Below are 25,238 nucleotides of genomic sequence, written 5' to 3'. Positions count from 1 at the left end.
CAGTCTACCACTATGTTGTATGGTATACTTATACTAGAAGTCTAGAAATAGTTTTGTTTTCCTTTTCGAAATGGACGCAGAAAAGTTGCTTCATTCCCTAACTAACGAGTTGAGATAAATTAACAAGCAGAAAAAAACACATAGTCCCGCTTCGATACACCCCCCTCACAAATAGTATAAAGGGTAATATAGACCTTTCCCTAACAGTATTCAGTTTTGGTATATACATGATGGGTCACACATAAACTGTTGCTGAACGGAAGTGAACAGGATCAGAGAAACACAAGGAATACTCCTGCAATTCCATACTTGACAATTCAATAGGACTATCCATGACACATGTAAGTTTGACCGTTTCATCCAAATCAGCATGCATAATTTTTGAGATGAATCATTGTGTTGCTATCATTTCTTGAAAAAATGCATACTCTCCCAGGATGATATTTTGCCAAAAACCATGTTTTATATGGTAACACCTATGCAAGATCTGGTCGCATTTTTCTGCCATGTTTGCCGATTTCTTACAGCCAAAATAATTTTACAGATGTAATTCCTGTTTTTATTCTTGAAGACGTACATATATAATACGAGAGGGACTAACCGACTAAGAAGCAAACAGTCTGCAAGAATGTTAGGTTGTTTTATGCTGACCCTTGAACGATTCAACGGACAGATCATGTCCCTGTCTGCTATTCCCTACCACTCCTCCACTCTAGATGTCAGTCTGTCACAGCCACATGACACCTATCACAAGTTTGCAATTGAGAGACTGGTTAAAGCTAACGGGTGCACATAAATCATAACACACAGATGGCAGTGGTGAGTACCCCTTCGGCTCCCTCCTGCCTCACCTTCTCCTCCCCGTTGCCACCGTGTGGCCAGCCGCAACTCCGGTTAGAGATCGCGTACGAAGCTCGATCAGGGCGAGAAGGTGCCCACCGTGTATATAAATCTCAGTCAGGGGAGAAGGTGCCCACCTTCTCTTTGTGCCACGATCAATCAAACAGTATCGCCTACAGCTGAAAGTCCCTTGCCTGCACCCCCGGCTAAGGTAACACCTACGACACCAAGTGCTCTGCATCTTTTAAGGTCCGTTTGATATATTTAAGCCATTAAATGCGTTTCTAAGCACTTCATAAATATAATTCAAATCTAAAGTTCATGAAAAAGTTGGCGAAATTGATATGAGAAATACCAATTGCAAATTATGTAGGCCTTACCCAAGAAATTGATTTGAAAAATACCAACCTCTATCAGCTTTAGCATGCCCCAAACCAAAGGTACTTCTTGCAAACTGATCTTCACTCAACATCACTGCTGACAAAGATGTGCAACTTGGGAAAACAAAAACCAGTATACCACTATTTTATACTCCCTCCGTCCCAAAATAAGTGTCTTAAGCTTAATAGAGCTAGTATAAAGTTGAGACACTTATTTTGGGACGGAGGGAGTATGATATAATTATATTAGAAGTCTATAAGTATGTTTACTTTTCTTTACTAAATGGAAGCAGAAGAGTTGCCTCATTCTGTAACTAAAGAGTTGAGATACATTAACAAGTAGCAAACCTTTTCCAAAAATAATTAACAAGTAGCAACAAAAAAATCACAGGCTCTGAGAAACACAAGGAAAAAAAAATTCAACTCTCCCCGGATGATATTTTACCAAGAAGAATGCTTTTATATGATAACACCTATGCAAGATCTGATCGCATTAACTGTCGTGTTTGCATAGCTCTTAGAGTCAAAATCATGAAACAACGCATTATCTGGATGTAACTCTTCTTTTTTATTTCCTGAAAACATATAGATATAATCCCTATCATTCTTCCAGGCTGTTAGCTGTCAGTCTACTGTCATAGCCACAGGAGCCCTATCTCCAGTTTGCAATTGAGACTCTGCTTCAAGTTAACGAGTGCAATCAGAAATCATATCACAAAGGAACAAATGGCAGTGGTGAGTGCCACTTCGGCTCTCCACCTCCTGCCTCTCCTCCTCCTCCTCCTCCCCGTTGCCACCATCGCGAACAGTACATCCGTGGGCATTATCATTGATACGAATGCAAGCAGATCGCCTACAGCTAAAAGACCCATGCCCGCACCCCCGGCCAAGGTAACACCTACGGCCCCAAGTGATCCACCTGCATCCCCGGCCACGGTAACACCTATGACCCCAAGTACTCTGCCAGCACCTATTGGGACAACAAGCATGAAAGAGAAACCCTTCACTGTAAGAAGAGATGTTGCAATTTTAGCTCCTGTAGGTGGCTTCATGTTGCTAGGTTTTTACAAACATATTTTTTCACAAAACAACAGACAAAAAAACTGTGCCTCTCTTGAAAGAAAATAAAAACGGGTTTTTCGTTTCTGAAAGGCACGACCGCGAAGCAAACCTGTGCCTCTCGCGGAAACAAAATCATGCCTTTTACGAAAGAAAAAACAAAAATAAAATCACCTTTTTATTTTCGAGAGGCATGACCGTGCCATTCGCAAAAGTTAATCCGTACCTCTAGCAGAAGCAAAACCGTTCGAATCACGAAAGAGAAAGAAAACAGAAAACATGTTTTTTTTTTCGTTTCCGAGGCATGGTCGTGCCTCTTGCGAAAGCAAATCCATGCCTATCGCGAAACTAAACTATAACTTTCGCGGAAAAAGGAAAAAAACAAAAAACATGTTTTTATTTTATTTTTGGGAGGGTCCTCTCATGCCAAAAAAAAACCGTGCTTTTGGACACGTTTTATTTTGTGCAAAAGCTAAAAAAAGGGCAAAAAACAAAACACAAAAAGAAATCCACCTAAAAAGTCAAAAAACGTGTGCGATAAAATAAAAAATAAAAAATCAAAGGGAACACTCAGAGAATGGCACGTGACGATGACTAAGAACACAACACGTAGGAATGATCGTTAAAACGCTTATGCTAGCCAATTAGTTGCTCTCCAGGCGACCAATATATTGACAAGCGAGGCTCTTCAACAGCGCTCGCACGAGCATTCCAGGCTGCAGCCCAACTTGGTACCTTGCTCCGCTAGACTGCTTCGCTCGCTCGCCTGGATTACTGTACTAAAATAAGTGTTGTTTGTTTTCAGGAAAAACATAGCCTTTGGTTTTTGTACATTAAAAAATCGTAAATTCATTTTTTTCACGGATTTAAACAAAGTTCACAATTTTCTTAAAAAAAATTGCGAATTTGAAAAGATGTACACGAAATTGAATTTTTGTCACAAATATCAGAATCGTTCATGATTTTGAAAAAAAACATGAATTGTAAGAAGGTTCAGGGATTTGAGAAAACATTAATGAATTTCAGAAAAGTTCTTAATTTTTTTTCAGATTTGACTAATAGCATAGAAAACTGGCTATGTTTGAAAAAAGTTCATGCATTTGAATACAATTCATAATTTTTTTAAAAAATAAAAGGAAAATCAGAATGGAAAAATAAAATTCGAACAAAAAACCGGAAGAACAAACAAAAATATATGAACCGAAAACTAGTCGAAATCTTCTAGAAGCTTCCGCAAATGCATCACATAGCGTTTTCTGGATTGGATTGTGGGAAGAAGAAAGGTTTTCTAGATTGAGCGTGAAAAAACTGAAGTAACCAGTTTGTATGAACACATATTTGGGAGCTCCACATTCACACACACACAAAATATTTGCGAGCTCCACAGTAGTGCTTATGGAGTCCCTCGAAAATGCTGGCACTCGCGTGAAAGTTCTCATGGGCTGTGGCCCATAAAGCAATTCACTCTGGCTGTCGGGACCACCTCACTTGCCTAAAAAAAAAAAAACTTGCCTCGCCAAACCGCCAACCACCTCCGTCGATCCGACTGGTTCAAAGAAAAAGCCAAACATTCATTCGTTCAGTAGAAAAACCGACTTCTGAATTTTATTGGATAAATAAATTCATACGTTCAAAAAAATAATCATGGATTTACTTGAGAAATTCCCACACTTGCAAAAAATGTGCTCGCAATTAAGTAGTTGTGGTGAGTTAGACATGGATGCATACGCTTGACGGGGCATGTCTGTCAGTCAAGGAGGCCTCCGGCTGCTTGGACTGCTTCCAGGGAGCTGCCGACTGGTGTCAACTTCAGCTTGTCTCCACCACCAAAGTGCTTCTTCCTTGCCCGTTCAAAAAAAAAAAGTGCTTCTTCCTTGATCTGCTGCCTCCATATATATTCCACATCAGAATGCCACAGCAAAACATAAAGCAGATCAGGAATGAGCAAAGATGAGCAATCTGGCAAGTCTCCAACATAAAAAAAGAAGTTGATATGCAATCTCTGAGGACGACATTTACCGAACAGAGCGTTTTACTAATGTAAGATTTCCTCGGATGTACATTTCTTACCGACAAAATCACCAAACAACACATTATACAGATGTATTCTTTTTATAATCATTACACGGACGCACTGTACAAATGTATGTAATCCTTTTTACAATTTGGATTCGGAAGGGACTAACAAGTCCTGCAAAAGTCTGGTCCTACCAAACGGTTGTCACTGTGCAGCATGTTGAAGAGGCTAGCTGTTGTATGCTGACCGTGGAACGGAATAATTCAACGGTGTCTCTGTTATCCCCACTCTTCCACTCCGTTAGCTGTCACACTATAGATCATGAGCCCTATTGCAAGTTTGCAACCTAGACCGTCTCTGATTCTCCAGTTCTCTTCCTCTTCCTCTTCCAGGCATTGATGGGCGCCGCTTCCGCTCTCTTCCTCTTCGTCCTCGTTATCACGGGCGAGGCCGCCACACTAGGAATCACCAACCAATGCTCCTACACCGTGTGGCCGGCCGTCGTGCCGGGAGGTGGCCGGCAGCTCGATCCAGGGGAGGCATGGGTGCTGGACGTCCCCGCCGGCAACACATCCGGCCGCGTCTGGGCACGGACGGGCTGCACGTTCCATGGCGAAGGTAACGTGTCGTCGTGCCAAACTGGTGACTGCGGCGGCTTGCTCGCCTGCACAGCCTATGGCCGGCCGCCCAGCACGCTCGGTGAGTTCGCGTTTGGCGGCCTCAACGCCGTGGATTCCTTCGACATCTCCTTCATGGACGGCTTCAACGTGCCCATGGACTTCCTGCCGGTGCCGGTTCAGGTTCAAGGAAGGGCAGGGTGCGTCAAGGGGCCGCGCTGTCCAGCCAACATCACATCGCAGTGCCCAACAGAGCTGAAGGCTCCGGGGGGTTGTAACAGTGCATGCAGGGTGTTGAAGCAGGACAAATACTGCTGTACCGGGAGCGCGGCACACAATTGCAGCACCACCAACTACTCGGTCTTCTTTAAGAAGATGTGCCCAGATGCCTACAGCTACCCCAAGGATGATCCCAGCAGCACTTTCAGTTGCCCGACGGGCACCAACTACCAGGTCGTCTTTTGTCCCCTGATGAATCAAGCAATGTCGCCTCCAGCTGAAAGTCCCGTGGCTCTGCCTGCGCCTATTGGGCCAACAAGCATGAAACCAAAATCCTCCACTGTAACAAGAGTTGTGACAATTCTAGCTCCTGTAGGCAGCTTCATTTTGCTTACCGTCGTCTTCCTCCTCGCCTACTTTATATGTAAGCGGAGAACACATAGACAACATGAGATGGAGGAGGAGGAAGAGTTTGGGGAGCTACAAGGAACACCAATCAGGTTCACATATCAACAGCTAAAAGCAGCAACCGAGCAATTTGCAGACAAGCTAGGGGAAGGAGGATTTGGGTCTGTTTTCAAGGGAAAATTTGGGGATGAAATGATTGCAGTAAAACGTTTGGATCGAGCTGGTCAGGGCAAAAGAGAATTTTCTGCAGAGGTTCAGACAATTGGCAGGATTCATCATATTAATCTGGTGAGTTTGATTGGTTTCTGTGCAGAGAAATCCTATAGGCTCCTGGTGTATGAGTATATGCACAAAGGATCCTTGGATAGATGGATCTATTGTCGACATGACAACGATGCTCCTCCTTTGGATTGGAGCATCCGGTGCAAAATTATCACTCACATAGCTAAGGGTCTCTCTTATCTTCACGAGGAGTGCACAAAACGGATTGCTCATTTGGATGTCAAACCACAAAACATCCTCTTAGATGATGAATTCAATGCTAAACTTTCTGATTTTGGACTATGCAAGCTCATTGATAGGGATATGAGCCAGGTGGTTACTAGAATGAGAGGCACACCTGGATATTTAGCTCCTGAATGGTTAACATCGCAAATCACAGAAAAGGCTGACGTCTACAGCTTTGGTGTTGTGGTCATGGAAGTCATCAGCGGAAGAAAGAACCTCGACACTTCCCGGTCAGAAGAGAGCATCCATCTTATTACCCTATTGGAGGAAAAGGTTAAAAACGACCACTTGGTAGATTTGATTGACAGGAACAGCAACGACATGCAAGCACATAAGCAGGATGCAATTCAGATGATGAAGCTCGCGATGTGGTGTTTGCAGATTGATTGCCAAAGAAGGCCTAAAATGTCTGAGGTGGTCAAGGTCTTGGAAGGTGCCATGAGTGCAGACAACAATATTGATCATAACTTTGTTGTTGCTAGGAATGTGATCTCCTCAGTTCCACCTCTATCTTCACATGTATCGGGGCCCAACTGAAATGAGGCAATTCTGGAAAGATAGGCAATTAGATAATGGGCAGGACAGGAGATTTTCTTATGTAAATCAAAAGCCATGATATGTTGTATTTTTTGTCAGATTACTACAACCTGAAGCCGCTCAGCTTTAACTAATTCCGTTGTAATTTCTTTGTCCAGTTACCTCTGTTTCGGGTTACTTTAGAAACTTGAAATTAATAGCATGTCCAAAAATGTTACTGAAGAAAGCAGATAAATGCGCAGAATTGAAGTGGTTTTAAGTTCTACAAAATTTGCACTGCTATTTTTTTTTACGAAGTTAGGTGATGTACTTAAAGTTTGTAAGCATAAGAAGATGTCACGGTTTCCTCAATGAAAAAGATTTCAAGGATGGCTTAAATCTTTCGAATTAGAAGAACTGCTAAATGGCAAATTACATTGGGAATCTGCTCTCCCTGCACCACTCCAGATAACTTAGTTTGATGGGCACCTTTTTAGTTCCACTTGAAATTTAGAGGATTTTGCGATAACCTCCATCAGAATATTTAAGGTTTTGGGCTGGCAAAGCAATGTGCAGGGGATGAAATTAAGCATCACTGCACTGGCTGCAGCTAAACCATTTTCTTGGAACTTTGGACAATAAACTACGATTCAGATGTTCAAAGCTATGAAATGCTTTTGCTGGAACTAGAACTGGAGCTAAAAGGGAAACTATGCCTCTGAAGCCATTTGTTCCAATTCTGGGCCAGCCGATGCACCAAAGTTAGGGAATGTACAACTATATACTACTCCCTGTGTTCCTAAATATTTGTTTGTTCAGTTCTCCACAACAACAAGTATCGTGGTACAGAGGGAGTATCACATTTGATTTTCTATTCAATTAGCGTTTGTGTTGTATAGTAAGTTGTAACCATCGACCAGTATAATGTGATGACATTACATCAGAGCAACCAATAATGTGTACAAGACGCCACTGCAGCTCGTAATGACTTATCCTTGTCCTTCAGATGCCATACTTGTGTAGTTGGTCGTCGTTCCTATGGAATGGAAGATCTGATATATGATATGAGCTGCCCCCCATGAACCTGTTGCACGAATGATCAGTTGACGCGGGGGTTACCTCTATCGACTAGCATTGGGTGAGTACCAGACCGAAGAAGACGGCGGCGACGGGTCCGTCTCCGGAGTCGGGCGATTAGGAGCGGCGCGTCTGCAGATGGGATGCGGCGGAAAGATGTGGTGCTGGGGATGGAGGATTCGTGGCGAGCAGTGGCGGCGGCGCGTGAGGCACGGTCCAGTTCGCCGGCGCCGGCAACAGCGGCGCGCCGCGGATGAGGGTACCGCCGCTAGTCTTGGAGTCGGGGGATGAGGACGGCCCAATAGTCCAGTACCCAGCCAAGCCCACCAAATGTCGCGGACAGGAAGCGCAGGGAAGCGTGGTTGAATAGCGTGGTTGAATAGCGCAGGGATTCATGTCGATGCAGGCATCAGACCTTGGATGGCTGCGGTCTTCCATGACAATAGTGGGGTTTACTTAGGCAGCTCAACTCTAGGTATTGAATCAATGAAAAAATAAAGTGCTATGTCAAAATAACGGCACCTTAAATATATGCTATTAGGAAGACGTTGTACATAGATTTTTCTTAACGAGTCATTTCTCAAAATACTATAGCTTACTATTAGCAACGCTATGGCACGTTATTTTTTTCACTGCTATGGATTAATATGCATGACTGCACGAGGTCAAGTCGTTGTTCTCCAGAAGTACTAGAGAGAAAATGAATGAATCAGAGGTGTGTGTGGAGTACATACACTGTCCATGCCGACCAGGGAACAGAGATAACGAGGCTAGAGCTTCCTCCCAGCTTCAAGGCCTCGATCAGGTGCCGCGCAGCTTCCTCCCAGCGTGATCTTGTGATCGAGAATGATTTCCATTCTATAAACAGCAGCAGCTAGCGAGGATAGTGGTAGTGCCACCCTCGTCTGGACGCAATCAAGGAGTGAGAAGTGGCTCCATATGCTTGATGGCATATGATAGCTAGGCCAGTCAACAAGGCCTCCAGCCGCTGTCAGCCAACATGCATGCCCCCAGTCGTAGGGTACTTCTTGCAAAGTGATCTTCATTTTACATCACTGCTGACAAAGCATATGGCAGATCGGTAATGAACAAAGATGTGCAATCTGGGCAAAAAAACCCAGTCTACCACTATGTTGTATGGTATACTTATACTAGAAGTCTAGAAATAGTTTTGTTTTCCTTTTCGAAATGGACGCAGAAAAGTTGCTTCATTCCCTAACTAACGAGTTGAGATAAATTAACAAGCAGAAAAAAACACATAGTCCCGCTTCGATACACCCCCCTCACAAATAGTATAAAGGGTAATATAGACCTTTCCCTAACAGTATTCAGTTTTGGTATATACATGATGGGTCACACATAAACTGTTGCTGAACGGAAGTGAACAGGATCAGAGAAACACAAGGAATACTCCTGCAATTCCATACTTGACAATTCAATAGGACTATCCATGACACATGTAAGTTTGACCGTTTCATCCAAATCAGCATGCATAATTTTTGAGATGAATCATTGTGTTGCTATCATTTCTTGAAAAAATGCATACTCTCCCAGGATGATATTTTGCCAAAAACCATGTTTTATATGGTAACACCTATGCAAGATCTGGTCGCATTTTTCTGCCATGTTTGCCGATTTCTTACAGCCAAAATAATTTTACAGATGTAATTCCTGTTTTTATTCTTGAAGACGTACATATATAATACGAGAGGGACTAACCGACTAAGAAGCAAACAGTCTGCAAGAATGTTAGGTTGTTTTATGCTGACCCTTGAACGATTCAACGGACAGATCATGTCCCTGTCTGCTATTCCCTACCACTCCTCCACTCTAGATGTCAGTCTGTCACAGCCACATGACACCTATCACAAGTTTGCAATTGAGAGACTGGTTAAAGCTAACGGGTGCACATAAATCATAACACACAGATGGCAGTGGTGAGTACCCCTTCGGCTCCCTCCTGCCTCACCTTCTCCTCCCCGTTGCCACCGTGTGGCCAGCCGCAACTCCGGTTAGAGATCGCGTACGAAGCTCGATCAGGGCGAGAAGGTGCCCACCGTGTATATAAATCTCAGTCAGGGGAGAAGGTGCCCACCTTCTCTTTGTGCCACGATCAATCAAACAGTATCGCCTACAGCTGAAAGTCCCTTGCCTGCACCCCCGGCTAAGGTAACACCTACGACACCAAGTGCTCTGCATCTTTTAAGGTCCGTTTGATATATTTAAGCCATTAAATGCGTTTCTAAGCACTTCATAAATATAATTCAAATCTAAAGTTCATGAAAAAGTTGGCGAAATTGATATGAGAAATACCAATTGCAAATTATGTAGGCCTTACCCAAGAAATTGATTTGAAAAATACCAACCTCTATCAGCTTTAGCATGCCCCAAACCAAAGGTACTTCTTGCAAACTGATCTTCACTCAACATCACTGCTGACAAAGATGTGCAACTTGGGAAAACAAAAACCAGTATACCACTATTTTATACTCCCTCCGTCCCAAAATAAGTGTCTTAAGCTTAATAGAGCTAGTATAAAGTTGAGACACTTATTTTGGGACGGAGGGAGTATGATATAATTATATTAGAAGTCTATAAGTATGTTTACTTTTCTTTACTAAATGGAAGCAGAAGAGTTGCCTCATTCTGTAACTAAAGAGTTGAGATACATTAACAAGTAGCAAACCTTTTCCAAAAATAATTAACAAGTAGCAACAAAAAAATCACAGGCTCTGAGAAACACAAGGAAAAAAAAATTCAACTCTCCCCGGATGATATTTTACCAAGAAGAATGCTTTTATATGATAACACCTATGCAAGATCTGATCGCATTAACTGTCGTGTTTGCATAGCTCTTAGAGTCAAAATCATGAAACAACGCATTATCTGGATGTAACTCTTCTTTTTTATTTCCTGAAAACATATAGATATAATCCCTATCATTCTTCCAGGCTGTTAGCTGTCAGTCTACTGTCATAGCCACAGGAGCCCTATCTCCAGTTTGCAATTGAGACTCTGCTTCAAGTTAACGAGTGCAATCAGAAATCATATCACAAAGGAACAAATGGCAGTGGTGAGTGCCACTTCGGCTCTCCACCTCCTGCCTCTCCTCCTCCTCCTCCTCCCCGTTGCCACCATCGCGAACAGTACATCCGTGGGCATTATCATTGATACGAATGCAAGCAGATCGCCTACAGCTAAAAGACCCATGCCCGCACCCCCGGCCAAGGTAACACCTACGGCCCCAAGTGATCCACCTGCATCCCCGGCCACGGTAACACCTATGACCCCAAGTACTCTGCCAGCACCTATTGGGACAACAAGCATGAAAGAGAAACCCTTCACTGTAAGAAGAGATGTTGCAATTTTAGCTCCTGTAGGTGGCTTCATGTTGCTAGGTTTTTACAAACATATTTTTTCACAAAACAACAGACAAAAAAACTGTGCCTCTCTTGAAAGAAAATAAAAACGGGTTTTTCGTTTCTGAAAGGCACGACCGCGAAGCAAACCTGTGCCTCTCGCGGAAACAAAATCATGCCTTTTACGAAAGAAAAAACAAAAATAAAATCACCTTTTTATTTTCGAGAGGCATGACCGTGCCATTCGCAAAAGTTAATCCGTACCTCTAGCAGAAGCAAAACCGTTCGAATCACGAAAGAGAAAGAAAACAGAAAACATGTTTTTTTTTTCGTTTCCGAGGCATGGTCGTGCCTCTTGCGAAAGCAAATCCATGCCTATCGCGAAACTAAACTATAACTTTCGCGGAAAAAGGAAAAAAACAAAAAACATGTTTTTATTTTATTTTTGGGAGGGTCCTCTCATGCCAAAAAAAAACCGTGCTTTTGGACACGTTTTATTTTGTGCAAAAGCTAAAAAAAGGGCAAAAAACAAAACACAAAAAGAAATCCACCTAAAAAGTCAAAAAACGTGTGCGATAAAATAAAAAATAAAAAATCAAAGGGAACACTCAGAGAATGGCACGTGACGATGACTAAGAACACAACACGTAGGAATGATCGTTAAAACGCTTATGCTAGCCAATTAGTTGCTCTCCAGGCGACCAATATATTGACAAGCGAGGCTCTTCAACAGCGCTCGCACGAGCATTCCAGGCTGCAGCCCAACTTGGTACCTTGCTCCGCTAGACTGCTTCGCTCGCTCGCCTGGATTACTGTACTAAAATAAGTGTTGTTTGTTTTCAGGAAAAACATAGCCTTTGGTTTTTGTACATTAAAAAATCGTAAATTCATTTTTTTCACGGATTTAAACAAAGTTCACAATTTTCTTAAAAAAAATTGCGAATTTGAAAAGATGTACACGAAATTGAATTTTTGTCACAAATATCAGAATCGTTCATGATTTTGAAAAAAAACATGAATTGTAAGAAGGTTCAGGGATTTGAGAAAACATTAATGAATTTCAGAAAAGTTCTTAATTTTTTTTCAGATTTGACTAATAGCATAGAAAACTGGCTATGTTTGAAAAAAGTTCATGCATTTGAATACAATTCATAATTTTTTTAAAAAATAAAAGGAAAATCAGAATGGAAAAATAAAATTCGAACAAAAAACCGGAAGAACAAACAAAAATATATGAACCGAAAACTAGTCGAAATCTTCTAGAAGCTTCCGCAAATGCATCACATAGCGTTTTCTGGATTGGATTGTGGGAAGAAGAAAGGTTTTCTAGATTGAGCGTGAAAAAACTGAAGTAACCAGTTTGTATGAACACATATTTGGGAGCTCCACATTCACACACACACAAAATATTTGCGAGCTCCACAGTAGTGCTTATGGAGTCCCTCGAAAATGCTGGCACTCGCGTGAAAGTTCTCATGGGCTGTGGCCCATAAAGCAATTCACTCTGGCTGTCGGGACCACCTCACTTGCCTAAAAAAAAAAAAAACTTGCCTCGCCAAACCGCCAACCACCTCCGTCGATCCGACTGGTTCAAAGAAAAAGCCAAACATTCATTCGTTCAGTAGAAAAACCGACTTCTGAATTTTATTGGATAAATAAATTCATACGTTCAAAAAAATAATCATGGATTTACTTGAGAAATTCCCACACTTGCAAAAAATGTGCTCGCAATTAAGTAGTTGTGGTGAGTTAGACATGGATGCATACGCTTGACGGGGCATGTCTGTCAGTCAAGGAGGCCTCCGGCTGCTTGGACTGCTTCCAGGGAGCTGCCGACTGGTGTCAACTTCAGCTTGTCTCCACCACCAAAGTGCTTCTTCCTTGCCCGTTCAAAAAAAAAAAAGTGCTTCTTCCTTGATCTGCTGCCTCCATATATATTCCACATCAGAATGCCACAGCAAAACATAAAGCAGATCAGGAATGAGCAAAGATGAGCAATCTGGCAAGTCTCCAACATAAAAAAAGAAGTTGATATGCAATCTCTGAGGACGACATTTACCGAACAGAGCGTTTTACTAATGTAAGATTTCCTCGGATGTACATTTCTTACCGACAAAATCACCAAACAACACATTATACAGATGTATTCTTTTTATAATCATTACACGGACGCACTGTACAAATGTATGTAATCCTTTTTACAATTTGGATTCGGAAGGGACTAACAAGTCCTGCAAAAGTCTGGTCCTACCAAACGGTTGTCACTGTGCAGCATGTTGAAGAGGCTAGCTGTTGTATGCTGACCGTGGAACGGAATAATTCAACGGTGTCTCTGTTATCCCCACTCTTCCACTCCGTTAGCTGTCACACTATAGATCATGAGCCCTATTGCAAGTTTGCAACCTAGACCGTCTCTGATTCTCCAGTTCTCTTCCTCTTCCTCTTCCAGGCATTGATGGGCGCCGCTTCCGCTCTCTTCCTCTTCATCCTCGTTATCACGGGCGAGGCCGCCACACTAGGAATCACCAACCAATGCTCCTACACCGTGTGGCCGGCCGTCGTGCCGGGAGGTGGCCGGCAGCTCGATCCAGGGGAGGCATGGGTGCTGGACGTCCCCGCCGGCAACACATCCGGCCGCGTCTGGGCACGGACGGGCTGCACGTTCCATGGCGAAGGTAACGTGTCGTCGTGCCAAACTGGTGACTGCGGCGGCTTGCTCGCCTGCACAGCCTATGGCCGGCCGCCCAGCACGCTCGGTGAGTTCGCGTTTGGCGGCCTCAACGCCGTGGATTCCTTCGACATCTCCTTCATGGACGGCTTCAACGTGCCCATGGACTTCCTGCCGGTGCCGGTTCAGGTTCAAGGAAGGGCAGGGTGCGTCAAGGGGCCGCGCTGTCCAGCCAACATCACATCGCAGTGCCCAACAGAGCTGAAGGCTCCGGGGGGTTGTAACAGTGCATGCAGGGTGTTGAAGCAGGACAAATACTGCTGTACCGGGAGCGCGGCACACAATTGCAGCACCACCAACTACTCGGTCTTCTTTAAGAAGATGTGCCCAGATGCCTACAGCTACCCCAAGGATGATCCCAGCAGCACTTTCAGTTGCCCGACGGGCACCAACTACCAGGTCGTCTTTTGTCCCCTGATGAATCAAGCAATGTCGCCTCCAGCTGAAAGTCCCGTGGCTCTGCCTGCGCCTATTGGGCCAACAAGCATGAAACCAAAATCCTCCACTGTAACAAGAGTTGTGACAATTCTAGCTCCTGTAGGCAGCTTCATTTTGCTTACCGTCGTCTTCCTCCTCGCCTACTTTATATGTAAGCGGAGAACACATAGACAACATGAGATGGAGGAGGAGGAAGAGTTTGGGGAGCTACAAGGAACACCAATCAGGTTCACATATCAACAGCTAAAAGCAGCAACCGAGCAATTTGCAGACAAGCTAGGGGAAGGAGGATTTGGGTCTGTTTTCAAGGGAAAATTTGGGGATGAAATGATTGCAGTAAAACGTTTGGATCGAGCTGGTCAGGGCAAAAGAGAATTTTCTGCAGAGGTTCAGACAATTGGCAGGATTCATCATATTAATCTGGTGAGTTTGATTGGTTTCTGTGCAGAGAAATCCTATAGGCTCCTGGTGTATGAGTATATGCACAAAGGATCCTTGGATAGATGGATCTATTGTCGACATGACAACGATGCTCCTCCTTTGGATTGGAGCATCCGGTGCAAAATTATCACTCACATAGCTAAGGGTCTCTCTTATCTTCACGAGGAGTGCACAAAACGGATTGCTCATTTGGATGTCAAACCACAAAACATCCTCTTAGATGATGAATTCAATGCTAAACTTTCTGATTTTGGACTATGCAAGCTCATTGATAGGGATATGAGCCAGGTGGTTACTAGAATGAGAGGCACACCTGGATATTTAGCTCCTGAATGGTTAACATCGCAAATCACAGAAAAGGCTGACGTCTACAGCTTTGGTGTTGTGGTCATGGAAGTCATCAGCGGAAGAAAGAACCTCGACACTTCCCGGTCAGAAGAGAGCATCCATCTTATTACCCTATTGGAGGAAAAGGTTAAAAACGACCACTTGGTAGATTTGATTGACAGGAACAGCAACGACATGCAAGCACATAAGCAGGATGCAATTCAGATGATGAAGCTCGCGATGTGGTGTTTGCAGATTGATTGCCAAAGAAGGCCTAAAATGTCTGAGGTGGTCAAGGTCTTGGAAGGTGCCATGAGTGCAGACAACAATATTGATCATAACTTTGTTGTTGCTAGGAATGTGATCTCCTCAGTTCCACCTCTATCTTCACATGTATCGGGGCCCAACTGAAATGAGGCAATTCTGGAAAGATAGGCAATTAGATAATGGGCAGGACAGGAGATTTTCTTATGTAAATCAAAAGCCATGATATGTTGTATTTTTTGTCAGATTACTACAACCTGAAGCCGCTCAGCTTTAACTAATTCCGTTGTAATTTCTTTGTCCAGTTACCTCTGTTTCGGGTTACTTTAGAAACTTGAAATTAATAGCATGTCCAAAAATGTTACTGAAGAAAGCAGATAAATGCGCAGAATTGAAGTGGTTTTAAGTTCTACAAAATTTGCACTGCTATTTTTTTTTTACGAAGTTAGGTGATGTACTTAAAGTTTGTAAGCATAAGAAGATGTCACGGTTTCCTCAATGAAAAAGATTTCAAGGATGGCTTAAATCTTTCGAATTAGAAGAACTGCTAAATGGCAAATTACATTGGGAATCTGCTCTCCCTGCACCACTCCAGATAACTTAGTTTGATGGGCACCTTTTTAGTTCCACTTGAAATTTAGAGGATTTTGCGATAACCTCCATCAGAATATTTAAGGTTTTGGGCTGGCAAAGCAATGTGCAGGGGATGAAATTAAGCATCACTGCACTGGCTGCAGCTAAACCATTTTCTTGGAACTTTGGACAATAAACTACGATTCAGATGTTCAAAGCTATGAAATGCTTTTGCTGGAACTAGAACTGGAGCTAAAAGGGAAACTATGCCTCTGAAGCCATTTGTTCCAATTCTGGGCCAGCCGATGCACCAAAGTTAGGGAATGTACAACTATATACTACTCCCTGTGTTCCTAAATATTTGTTTGTTCAGTTCTCCACAACAACAAGTATCGTGGTACAGAGGGAGTATCACATTTGATTTTCTATTCAATTAGCGTTTGTGTTGTATAGTAAGTTGTAACCATCGACCAGTATAATGTGATGACATTACATCAGAGCAACCAATAATGTGTACAAGACGCCACTGCAGCTCGTAATGACTTATCCTTGTCCTTCAGATGCCATACTTGTGTAGTTGGTCGTCGTTCCTATGGAATGGAAGATCTGATATATGATATGAGCTGCCCCCCATGAACCTGTTGCACGAATGATCAGTTGACGCGGGGGTTACCTCTATCGACTAGCATTGGGTGAGTACCAGACCGAAGAAGACGGCGGCGACGGGTCCGTCTCCGGAGTCGGGCGATTAGGAGCGGCGCGTCTGCAGATGGGATGCGGCGGAAAGATGTGGTGCTGGGGATGGAGGATTCGTGGCGAGCAGTGGCGGCGGCGCGTGAGGCACGGTCCAGTTCGCCGGCGCCGGCAACAGCGGCGCGCCGCGGATGAGGGTACCGCCGCTAGTCTTGGAGTCGGGGGATGAGGACGGCCCAATAGTCCAGTACCCAGCCAAGCCCACCAAATGTCGCGGACAGGAAGCGCAGGGAAGCGTGGTTGAATAGCGTGGTTGAATAGCGCAGGGATTCATGTCGATGCAGGCATCAGACCTTGGATGGCTGCGGTCTTCCATGACAATAGTGGGGTTTACTTAGGCAGCTCAACTCTAGGTATTGAATCAATGAAAAAATAAAGTGCTATGTCAAAATAACGGCACCTTAAATATATGCTATTAGGAAGACGTTGTACATAGATTTTTCTTAACGAGTCATTTCTCAAAATACTATAGCTTACTATTAGCAACGCTATGGCACGTTATTTTTTTCACTGCTATGGATTAATATGCATGACTGCACGAGGTCAAGTCGTTGTTCTCCAGAAGTACTAGAGAGAAAATGAATGAATCAGAGGTGTGTGTGGAGTACATACACTGTCCATGCCGACCAGGGAACAGAGATAACGAGGCTAGAGCTTCCTCCCAGCTTCAAGGCCTCGATCAGGTGCCGCGCAGCTTCCTCCCAGCGTGATCTTGTGATCGAGAATGATTTCCATTCTATAAACAGCAGCAGCTAGCGAGGATAGTGGTAGTGCCACCCTCGTCTGGACGCAATCAAGGAGTGAGAAGTGGCTCCATATGCTTGATGGCATATGATAGCTAGGCCAGTCAACAAGGCCTCCAGCCGCTGTCAGCCAACATGCATGCCCCCAGTCGTAGGGTACTTCTTGCAAAGTGATCTTCATTTTACATCACTGCTGACAAAGCATATGGCAGATCGGTAATGAACAAAGATGTGCAATCTGGGCAAAAAAACCCAGTCTACCACTATGTTGTATGGTATACTTATACTAGAAGTCTAGAAATAGTTTTGTTTTCCTTTTCGAAATGGACGCAGAAAAGTTGCTTCATTCCCTAACTAACGAGTTGAGATAAATTAACAAGCAGAAAAAAACACATAGTCCCGCTTCGATACACCCCCCTCACAAATAGTATAAAGGGTAATATAGACCTTTCCCTAACAGTATTCAGTTTTGGTATATACATGATGGGTCACACATAAACTGTTGCTGAACGGAAGTGAACAGGATCAGAGAAACACAAGGAATACTCCTGCAATTCCATACTTGACAATTCAATAGGACTATCCATGACACATGTAAGTTTGACCGTTTCATCCAAATCAGCATGCATAATTTTTGAGATGAATCATTGTGTTGCTATCATTTCTTGAAAAAATGCATACTCTCCCAGGATGATATTTTGCCAAAAACCATGTTTTATATGGTAACACCTATGCAAGATCTGGTCGCATTTTTCTGCCATGTTTGCCGATTTCTTACAGCCAAAATAATTTTACAGATGTAATTCCTGTTTTTATTCTTGAAGACGTACATATATAATACGAGAGGGACTAACCGACTAAGAAGCAAACAGTCTGCAAGAATGTTAGGTTGTTTTATGCTGACCCTTGAACGATTCAACGGACAGATCATGTCCCTGTCTGCTATTCCCTACCACTCCTCCACTCTAGATGTCAGTCTGTCACAGCCACATGACACCTATCACAAGTTTGCAATTGAGAGACTGGTTAAAGCTAACGGGTGCACATAAATCATAACACACAGATGGCAGTGGTGAGTACCCCTTCGGCTCCCTCCTGCCTCACCTTCTCCTCCCCGTTGCCACCGTGTGGCCAGCCGCAACTCCGGTTAGAGATCGCGTACGAAGCTCGATCAGGGCGAGAAGGTGCCCACCGTGTATATAAATCTCAGTCAGGGGAGAAGGTGCCCACCTTCTCTTTGTGCCACGATCAATCAAACAGTATCGCCTACAGCTGAAAGTCCCTTGCCTGCACCCCCGGCTAAGGTAACACCTACGACACCAAGTGCTCTGCATCTTTTAAGGTCCGTTTGATATATTTAAGCCATTAAATGCGTTCCTAAGCACTTCATAAATATAATTCAAATCTAAAGTTCATGAAAAAGTTGGCGAAATTGATATGAGAAATACCAATTGCAAATTATGTAGGCCTTACCCAAGAAATTGATTTGAAAAATACCAACCTCTATCAGCTTTAGCATGCCCCAAACCAAAGGTACTTCTTGCAAACTGATCTTCACTCAACATCACTGCTGACAAAGATGTGCAACTTGGGAAAACAAAAACCAGTATACCACTATTTTATACTCCCTCCGTCCCAAAATAAGTGTCTTAAGCTTAATAGAGCTAGTATAAAGTTGAGACACTTATTTTGGGACGGAGGGAGTATGATATAATTATATTAGAAGTCTATAAGTATGTTTACTTTTCTTTACTAAATGGAAGCAGAAGAGTTGCCTCATTCTGTAACTAAAGAGTTGAGATACATTAACAAGTAGCAAACCTTTTCCAAAAATAATTAACAAGTAGCAACAAAAAAATCACAGGCTCTGAGAAACACAAGGAAAAAAAAATTCAACTCTCCCCGGATGATATTTTACCAAGAAGAATGCTTTTATATGATAACACCTATGCAAGATCTGATCGCATTAACTGTCGTGTTTGCATAGCTCTTAGAGTCAAAATCATGAAACAACGCATTATCTGGATGTAACTCTTCTTTTTTATTTCCTGAAAACATATAGATATAATCCCTATCATTCTTCCAGGCTGTTAGCTGTCAGTCTACTGTCATAGCCACAGGAGCCCTATCTCCAGTTTGCAATTGAGACTCTGCTTCAAGTTAACGAGTGCAATCAGAAATCATATCACAAAGGAACAAATGGCAGTGGTGAGTGCCACTTCGGCTCTCCACCTCCTGCCTCTCCTCCTCCTCCTCCTCCCCGTTGCCACCATCGCGAACAGTACATCCGTGGGCATTATCATTGATACGAATGCAAGCAGATCGCCTACAGCTAAAAGACCCATGCCCGCACCCCCGGCCAAGGTAACACCTACGGCCCCAAGTGATCCACCTGCATCCCCGGCCACGGTAACACCTATGACCCCAAGTACTCTGCCAGCACCTATTGGGACAACAAGCATGAAAGAGAAACCCTTCACTGTAAGAAGAGATGTTGCAATTTTAGCTCCTGTAGGTGGCTTCATGTTGCTAGGTTTTTACAAACATATTTTTTCACAAAACAACAGACAAAAAAACTGTGCCTCTCTTGAAAGAAAATAAAAACGGGTTTTTCGTTTCTGAAAGGCACGACCGCGAAGCAAACCTGTGCCTCTCGCGGAAACAAAATCATGCCTTTTACGAAAGAAAAAACAAAAATAAAATCACCTTTTTATTTTCGAGAGGCATGACCGTGCCATTCGCAAAAGTTAATCCGTACCTCTAGCAGAAGCAAAACCGTTCGAATCACGAAAGAGAAAGAAAACAGAAAACATGTTTTTTTTTTCGTTTCCGAGGCATGGTCGTGCCTCTTGCGAAAGCAAATCCATGCCTATCGCGAAACTAAACTATAACTTTCGCGGAAAAAGGAAAAAAACAAAAAACATGTTTTTATTTTATTTTTGGGAGGGTCCTCTCATGCCAAAAAAAAAACCGTGCTTTTGGACACGTTTTATTTTGTGCAAAAGCTAAAAAAAGGGCAAAAAACAAAACACAAAAAGAAATCCACCTAAAAAGTCAAAAAACGTGTGCGATAAAATAAAAAATAAAAAATCAAAGGGAACACTCAGAGAATGGCACGTGACGATGACTAAGAACACAACACGTAGGAATGATCGTTAAAACGCTTATGCTAGCCAATTAGTTGCTCTCCAGGCGACCAATATATTGACAAGCGAGGCTCTTCAACAGCGCTCGCACGAGCATTCCAGGCTGCAGCCCAACTTGGTACCTTGCTCCGCTAGACTGCTTCGCTCGCTCGCCTGGATTACTGTACTAAAATAAGTGTTGTTTGTTTTCAGGAAAAACATAGCCTTTGGTTTTTGTACATTAAAAAATCGTAAATTCATTTTTTTCACGGATTTAAACAAAGTTCACAATTTTCTTAAAAAAAATTGCGAATTTGAAAAGATGTACACGAAATTGAATTTTTGTCACAAATATCAGAATCGTTCATGATTTTGAAAAAAAACATGAATTGTAAGAAGGTTCAGGGATTTGAGAAAACATTAATGAATTTCAGAAAAGTTCTTAATTTTTTTTCAGATTTGACTAATAGCATAGAAAACTGGCTATGTTTGAAAAAAGTTCATGCATTTGAATACAATTCATAATTTTTTTAAAAAATAAAAGGAAAATCAGAATGGAAAAATAAAATTCGAACAAAAAACCGGAAGAACAAACAAAAATATATGAACCGAAAACTAGTCGAAATCTTCTAGAAGCTTCCGCAAATGCATCACATAGCGTTTTCTGGATTGGATTGTGGGAAGAAGAAAGGTTTTCTAGATTGAGCGTGAAAAAACTGAAGTAACCAGTTTGTATGAACACATATTTGGGAGCTCCACATTCACACACACACAAAATATTTGCGAGCTCCACAGTAGTGCTTATGGAGTCCCTCGAAAATGCTGGCACTCGCGTGAAAGTTCTCATGGGCTGTGGCCCATAAAGCAATTCACTCTGGCTGTCGGGACCACCTCACTTGCCTAAAAAAAAAAAAAACTTGCCTCGCCAAACCGCCAACCACCTCCGTCGATCCGACTGGTTCAAAGAAAAAGCCAAACATTCATTCGTTCAGTAGAAAAACCGACTTCTGAATTTTATTGGATAAATAAATTCATACGTTCAAAAAAATAATCATGGATTTACTTGAGAAATTCCCACACTTGCAAAAAATGTGCTCGCAATTAAGTAGTTGTGGTGAGTTAGACATGGATGCATACGCTTGACGGGGCATGTCTGTCAGTCAAGGAGGCCTCCGGCTGCTTGGACTGCTTCCAGGGAGCTGCCGACTGGTGTCAACTTCAGCTTGTCTCCACCACCAAAGTGCTTCTTCCTTGCCCGTTCAAAAAAAAAAAAGTGCTTCTTCCTTGATCTGCTGCCTCCATATATATTCCACATCAGAATGCCACAGCAAAACATAAAGCAGATCAGGAATGAGCAAAGATGAGCAATCTGGCAAGTCTCCAACATAAAAAAAGAAGTTGATATGCAATCTCTGAGGACGACATTTACCGAACAGAGCGTTTTACTAATGTAAGATTTCCTCGGATGTACATTTCTTACCGACAAAATCACCAAACAACACATTATACAGATGTATTCTTTTTATAATCATTACACGGACGCACTGTACAAATGTATGTAATCCTTTTTACAATTTGGATTCGGAAGGGACTAACAAGTCCTGCAAAAGTCTGGTCCTACCAAACGGTTGTCACTGTGCAGCATGTTGAAGAGGCTAGCTGTTGTATGCTGACCGTGGAACGGAATAATTCAACGGTGTCTCTGTTATCCCCACTCTTCCACTCCGTTAGCTGTCACACTATAGATCATGAGCCCTATTGCAAGTTTGCAACCTAGACCGTCTCTGATTCTCCAGTTCTCTTCCTCTTCCTCTTCCAGGCATTGATGGGCGCCGCTTCCGCTCTCTTCCTCTTCGTCCTCGTTATCACGGGCGAGGCCGCCACACTAGGAATCACCAACCAATGCTCCTACACCGTGTGGCCGGCCGTCGTGCCGGGAGGTGGCCGGCAGCTCGATCCAGGGGAGGCATGGGTGCTGGACGTCCCCGCCGGCAACACATCCGGCCGCGTCTGGGCACGGACGGGCTGCACGTTCCATGGCGAAGGTAACGTGTCGTCGTGCCAAACTGGTGACTGCGGCGGCTTGCTCGCCTGCACAGCCTATGGCCGGCCGCCCAGCACGCTCGGTGAGTTCGCGTTTGGCGGCCTCAACGCCGTGGATTCCTTCGACATCTCCTTCATGGACGGCTTCAACGTGCCCATGGACTTCCTGCCGGTGCCGGTTCAGGTTCAAGGAAGGGCAGGGTGCGTCAAGGGGCCGCGCTGTCCAGCCAACATCACATCGCAGTGCCCAACAGAGCTGAAGGCTCCGGGGGGTTGTAACAGTGCATGCAGGGTGTTGAAGCAGGACAAATACTGCTGTACCGGGAGCGCGGCACACAATTGCAGCACCACCAACTACTCGGTCTTCTTTAAGAAGATGTGCCCAGATGCCTACAGCTACCCCAAGGATGATCCCAGCAGCACTTTCAGTTGCCCGACGGGCACCAACTACCAGGTCGTCTTTTGTCCCCTGATGAATCAAGCAATGTCGCCTCCAGCTGAAAGTCCCGTGGCTCTGCCTGCGCCTATTGGGCCAACAAGCATGAAACCAAAATCCTCCACTGTAACAAGAGTTGTGACAATTCTAGCTCCTGTAGGCAGCTTCATTTTGCTTACCGTCGTCTTCCTCCTCGCCTACTTTATATGTAAGCGGAGAACACATAGACAACATGAGATGGAGGAGGAGGAAGAGTTTGGGGAGCTACAAGGAACACCAATCAGGTTCACATATCAACAGCTAAAAGCAGCAACCGAGCAATTTGCAGACAAGCTAGGGGAAGGAGGATTTGGGTCTGTTTTCAAGGGAAAATTTGGGGATGAAATGATTGCAGTAAAACGTTTGGATCGAGCTGGTCAGGGCAAAAGAGAATTTTCTGCAGAGGTTCAGACAATTGGCAGGATTCATCATATTAATCTGGTGAGTTTGATTGGTTTCTGTGCAGAGAAATCCTATAGGCTCCTGGTGTATGAGTATATGCACAAAGGATCCTTGGATAGATGGATCTATTGTCGACATGACAACGATGCTCCTCCTTTGGATTGGAGCATCCGGTGCAAAATTATCACTCACATAGCTAAGGGTCTCTCTTATCTTCACGAGGAGTGCACAAAACGGATTGCTCATTTGGATGTCAAACCACAAAACATCCTCTTAGATGATGAATTCAATGCTAAACTTTCTGATTTTGGACTATGCAAGCTCATTGATAGGGATATGAGCCAGGTGGTTACTAGAATGAGAGGCACACCTGGATATTTAGCTCCTGAATGGTTAACATCGCAAATCACAGAAAAGGCTGACGTCTACAGCTTTGGTGTTGTGGTCATGGAAGTCATCAGCGGAAGAAAGAACCTCGACACTTCCCGGTCAGAAGAGAGCATCCATCTTATTACCCTATTGGAGGAAAAGGTTAAAAACGACCACTTGGTAGATTTGATTGACAGGAACAGCAACGACATGCAAGCACATAAGCAGGATGCAATTCAGATGATGAAGCTCGCGATGTGGTGTTTGCAGATTGATTGCCAAAGAAGGCCTAAAATGTCTGAGGTGGTCAAGGTCTTGGAAGGTGCCATGAGTGCAGACAACAATATTGATCATAACTTTGTTGTTGCTAGGAATGTGATCTCCTCAGTTCCACCTCTATCTTCACATGTATCGGGGCCCAACTGAAATGAGGCAATTCTGGAAAGATAGGCAATTAGATAATGGGCAGGACAGGAGATTTTCTTATGTAAATCAAAAGCCATGATATGTTGTATTTTTTGTCAGATTACTACAACCTGAAGCCGCTCAGCTTTAACTAATTCCGTTGTAATTTCTTTGTCCAGTTACCTCTGTTTCGGGTTACTTTAGAAACTTGAAATTAATAGCATGTCCAAAAATGTTACTGAAGAAAGCAGATAAATGCGCAGAATTGAAGTGGTTTTAAGTTCTACAAAATTTGCACTGCTATTTTTTTTTTACGAAGTTAGGTGATGTACTTAAAGTTTGTAAGCATAAGAAGATGTCACGGTTTCCTCAATGAAAAAGATTTCAAGGATGGCTTAAATCTTTCGAATTAGAAGAACTGCTAAATGGCAAATTACATTGGGAATCTGCTCTCCCTGCACCACTCCAGATAACTTAGTTTGATGGGCACCTTTTTAGTTCCACTTGAAATTTAGAGGATTTTGCGATAACCTCCATCAGAATATTTAAGGTTTTGGGCTGGCAAAGCAATGTGCAGGGGATGAAATTAAGCATCACTGCACTGGCTGCAGCTAAACCATTTTCTTGGAACTTTGGACAATAAACTACGATTCAGATTTTCAAAGCTATGAAATGCTTTTGCTGGAACTAGAACTGGAGCTAAAAGGGAAACTATGCCTCTGAAGCCATTTGTTCCAATTCTGGGCCAGCCGATGCACCAAAGTTAGGGAATGTACAACTATATACTACTCCCTGTGTTCCTAAATATTTGTTTGTTCAGTTCTCCACAACAACAAGTATCGTGGTACAGAGGGAGTATCACATTTGATTTTCTATTCAATTAGCGTTTGTGTTGTATAGTAAGTTGTAACCATCGACCAGTATAATGTGATGACATTACATCAGAGCAACCAATAATGTGTACAAGACGCCACTGCAGCTCGTAATGACTTATCCTTGTCCTTCAGATGCCATACTTGTGTAGTTGGTCGTCGTTCCTATGGAATGGAAGATCTGATATATGATATGAGCTGCCCCCCATGAACCTGTTGCACGAATGATCAGTTGACGCGGGGGTTACCTCTATCGACTAGCATTGGGTGAGTACCAGACC

The 25,238-nt window shown here is 43.3% G+C and overlaps 3 protein-coding genes across 6 annotated transcripts; all 3 read left to right on the top strand.

Moving 5' to 3' along the window:
* Positions 1–1,833: 1,833 nt before the first annotated feature.
* On the top strand, positions 1,834–6,718 carry LOC123415199 (PR5-like receptor kinase). Of its 2 annotated transcripts, XM_045106719.1 has the most exons (2): positions 1,834–2,001; positions 4,726–6,718. In XM_045106719.1, the coding sequence occupies exons 1-2, from the start codon at positions 1,947–1,949 to the stop codon at positions 6,582–6,584; spliced, it is 1,914 nt and encodes a 637-aa protein (XP_044962654.1). In that variant the 5' UTR covers positions 1,834–1,946; the 3' UTR covers positions 6,585–6,718. The 2 variants fall into 2 exon arrangements, with proteins under 2 accessions (XP_044962654.1, XP_044962653.1); XM_045106718.1 differs by lacking the exon at positions 1,834–2,001 and having other exon boundaries at positions 4,620–6,718.
* Positions 6,719–10,591: 3,873 nt separating this feature from the next.
* Positions 10,592–15,478, top strand: LOC123415198 (PR5-like receptor kinase). 2 transcript variants are annotated; one of them, XM_045106717.1, is made up of 2 exons: positions 10,592–10,759; positions 13,486–15,478. In XM_045106717.1, the coding sequence occupies exons 1-2, from the start codon at positions 10,705–10,707 to the stop codon at positions 15,342–15,344; spliced, it is 1,914 nt and encodes a 637-aa protein (XP_044962652.1). In that variant the 5' UTR covers positions 10,592–10,704; the 3' UTR covers positions 15,345–15,478. The 2 variants fall into 2 exon arrangements, with proteins under 2 accessions (XP_044962652.1, XP_044962651.1); XM_045106716.1 differs by lacking the exon at positions 10,592–10,759 and having other exon boundaries at positions 13,380–15,478.
* Positions 15,479–19,352: 3,874 nt separating this feature from the next.
* On the top strand, positions 19,353–24,240 carry LOC123415196 (PR5-like receptor kinase). Of its 2 annotated transcripts, XM_045106713.1 has the most exons (2): positions 19,353–19,520; positions 22,248–24,240. In XM_045106713.1, the coding sequence occupies exons 1-2, from the start codon at positions 19,466–19,468 to the stop codon at positions 24,104–24,106; spliced, it is 1,914 nt and encodes a 637-aa protein (XP_044962648.1). In that variant the 5' UTR covers positions 19,353–19,465; the 3' UTR covers positions 24,107–24,240. The 2 variants fall into 2 exon arrangements, with proteins under 2 accessions (XP_044962648.1, XP_044962647.1); XM_045106712.1 differs by lacking the exon at positions 19,353–19,520 and having other exon boundaries at positions 22,142–24,240.
* Positions 24,241–25,238: the final 998 nt, after the last annotated feature.

This window comes from Hordeum vulgare, unplaced genomic scaffold (genome assembly GCF_904849725.1).
Source record: "Hordeum vulgare subsp. vulgare unplaced genomic scaffold, MorexV3_pseudomolecules_assembly, whole genome shotgun sequence".
NCBI lineage: Eukaryota > Viridiplantae > Streptophyta > Magnoliopsida > Poales > Poaceae > Hordeum > Hordeum vulgare.
The sequence above is the reverse complement of the archived record's forward strand: the minus strand, read 5'-3'. Positions and strand labels throughout refer to the sequence as shown.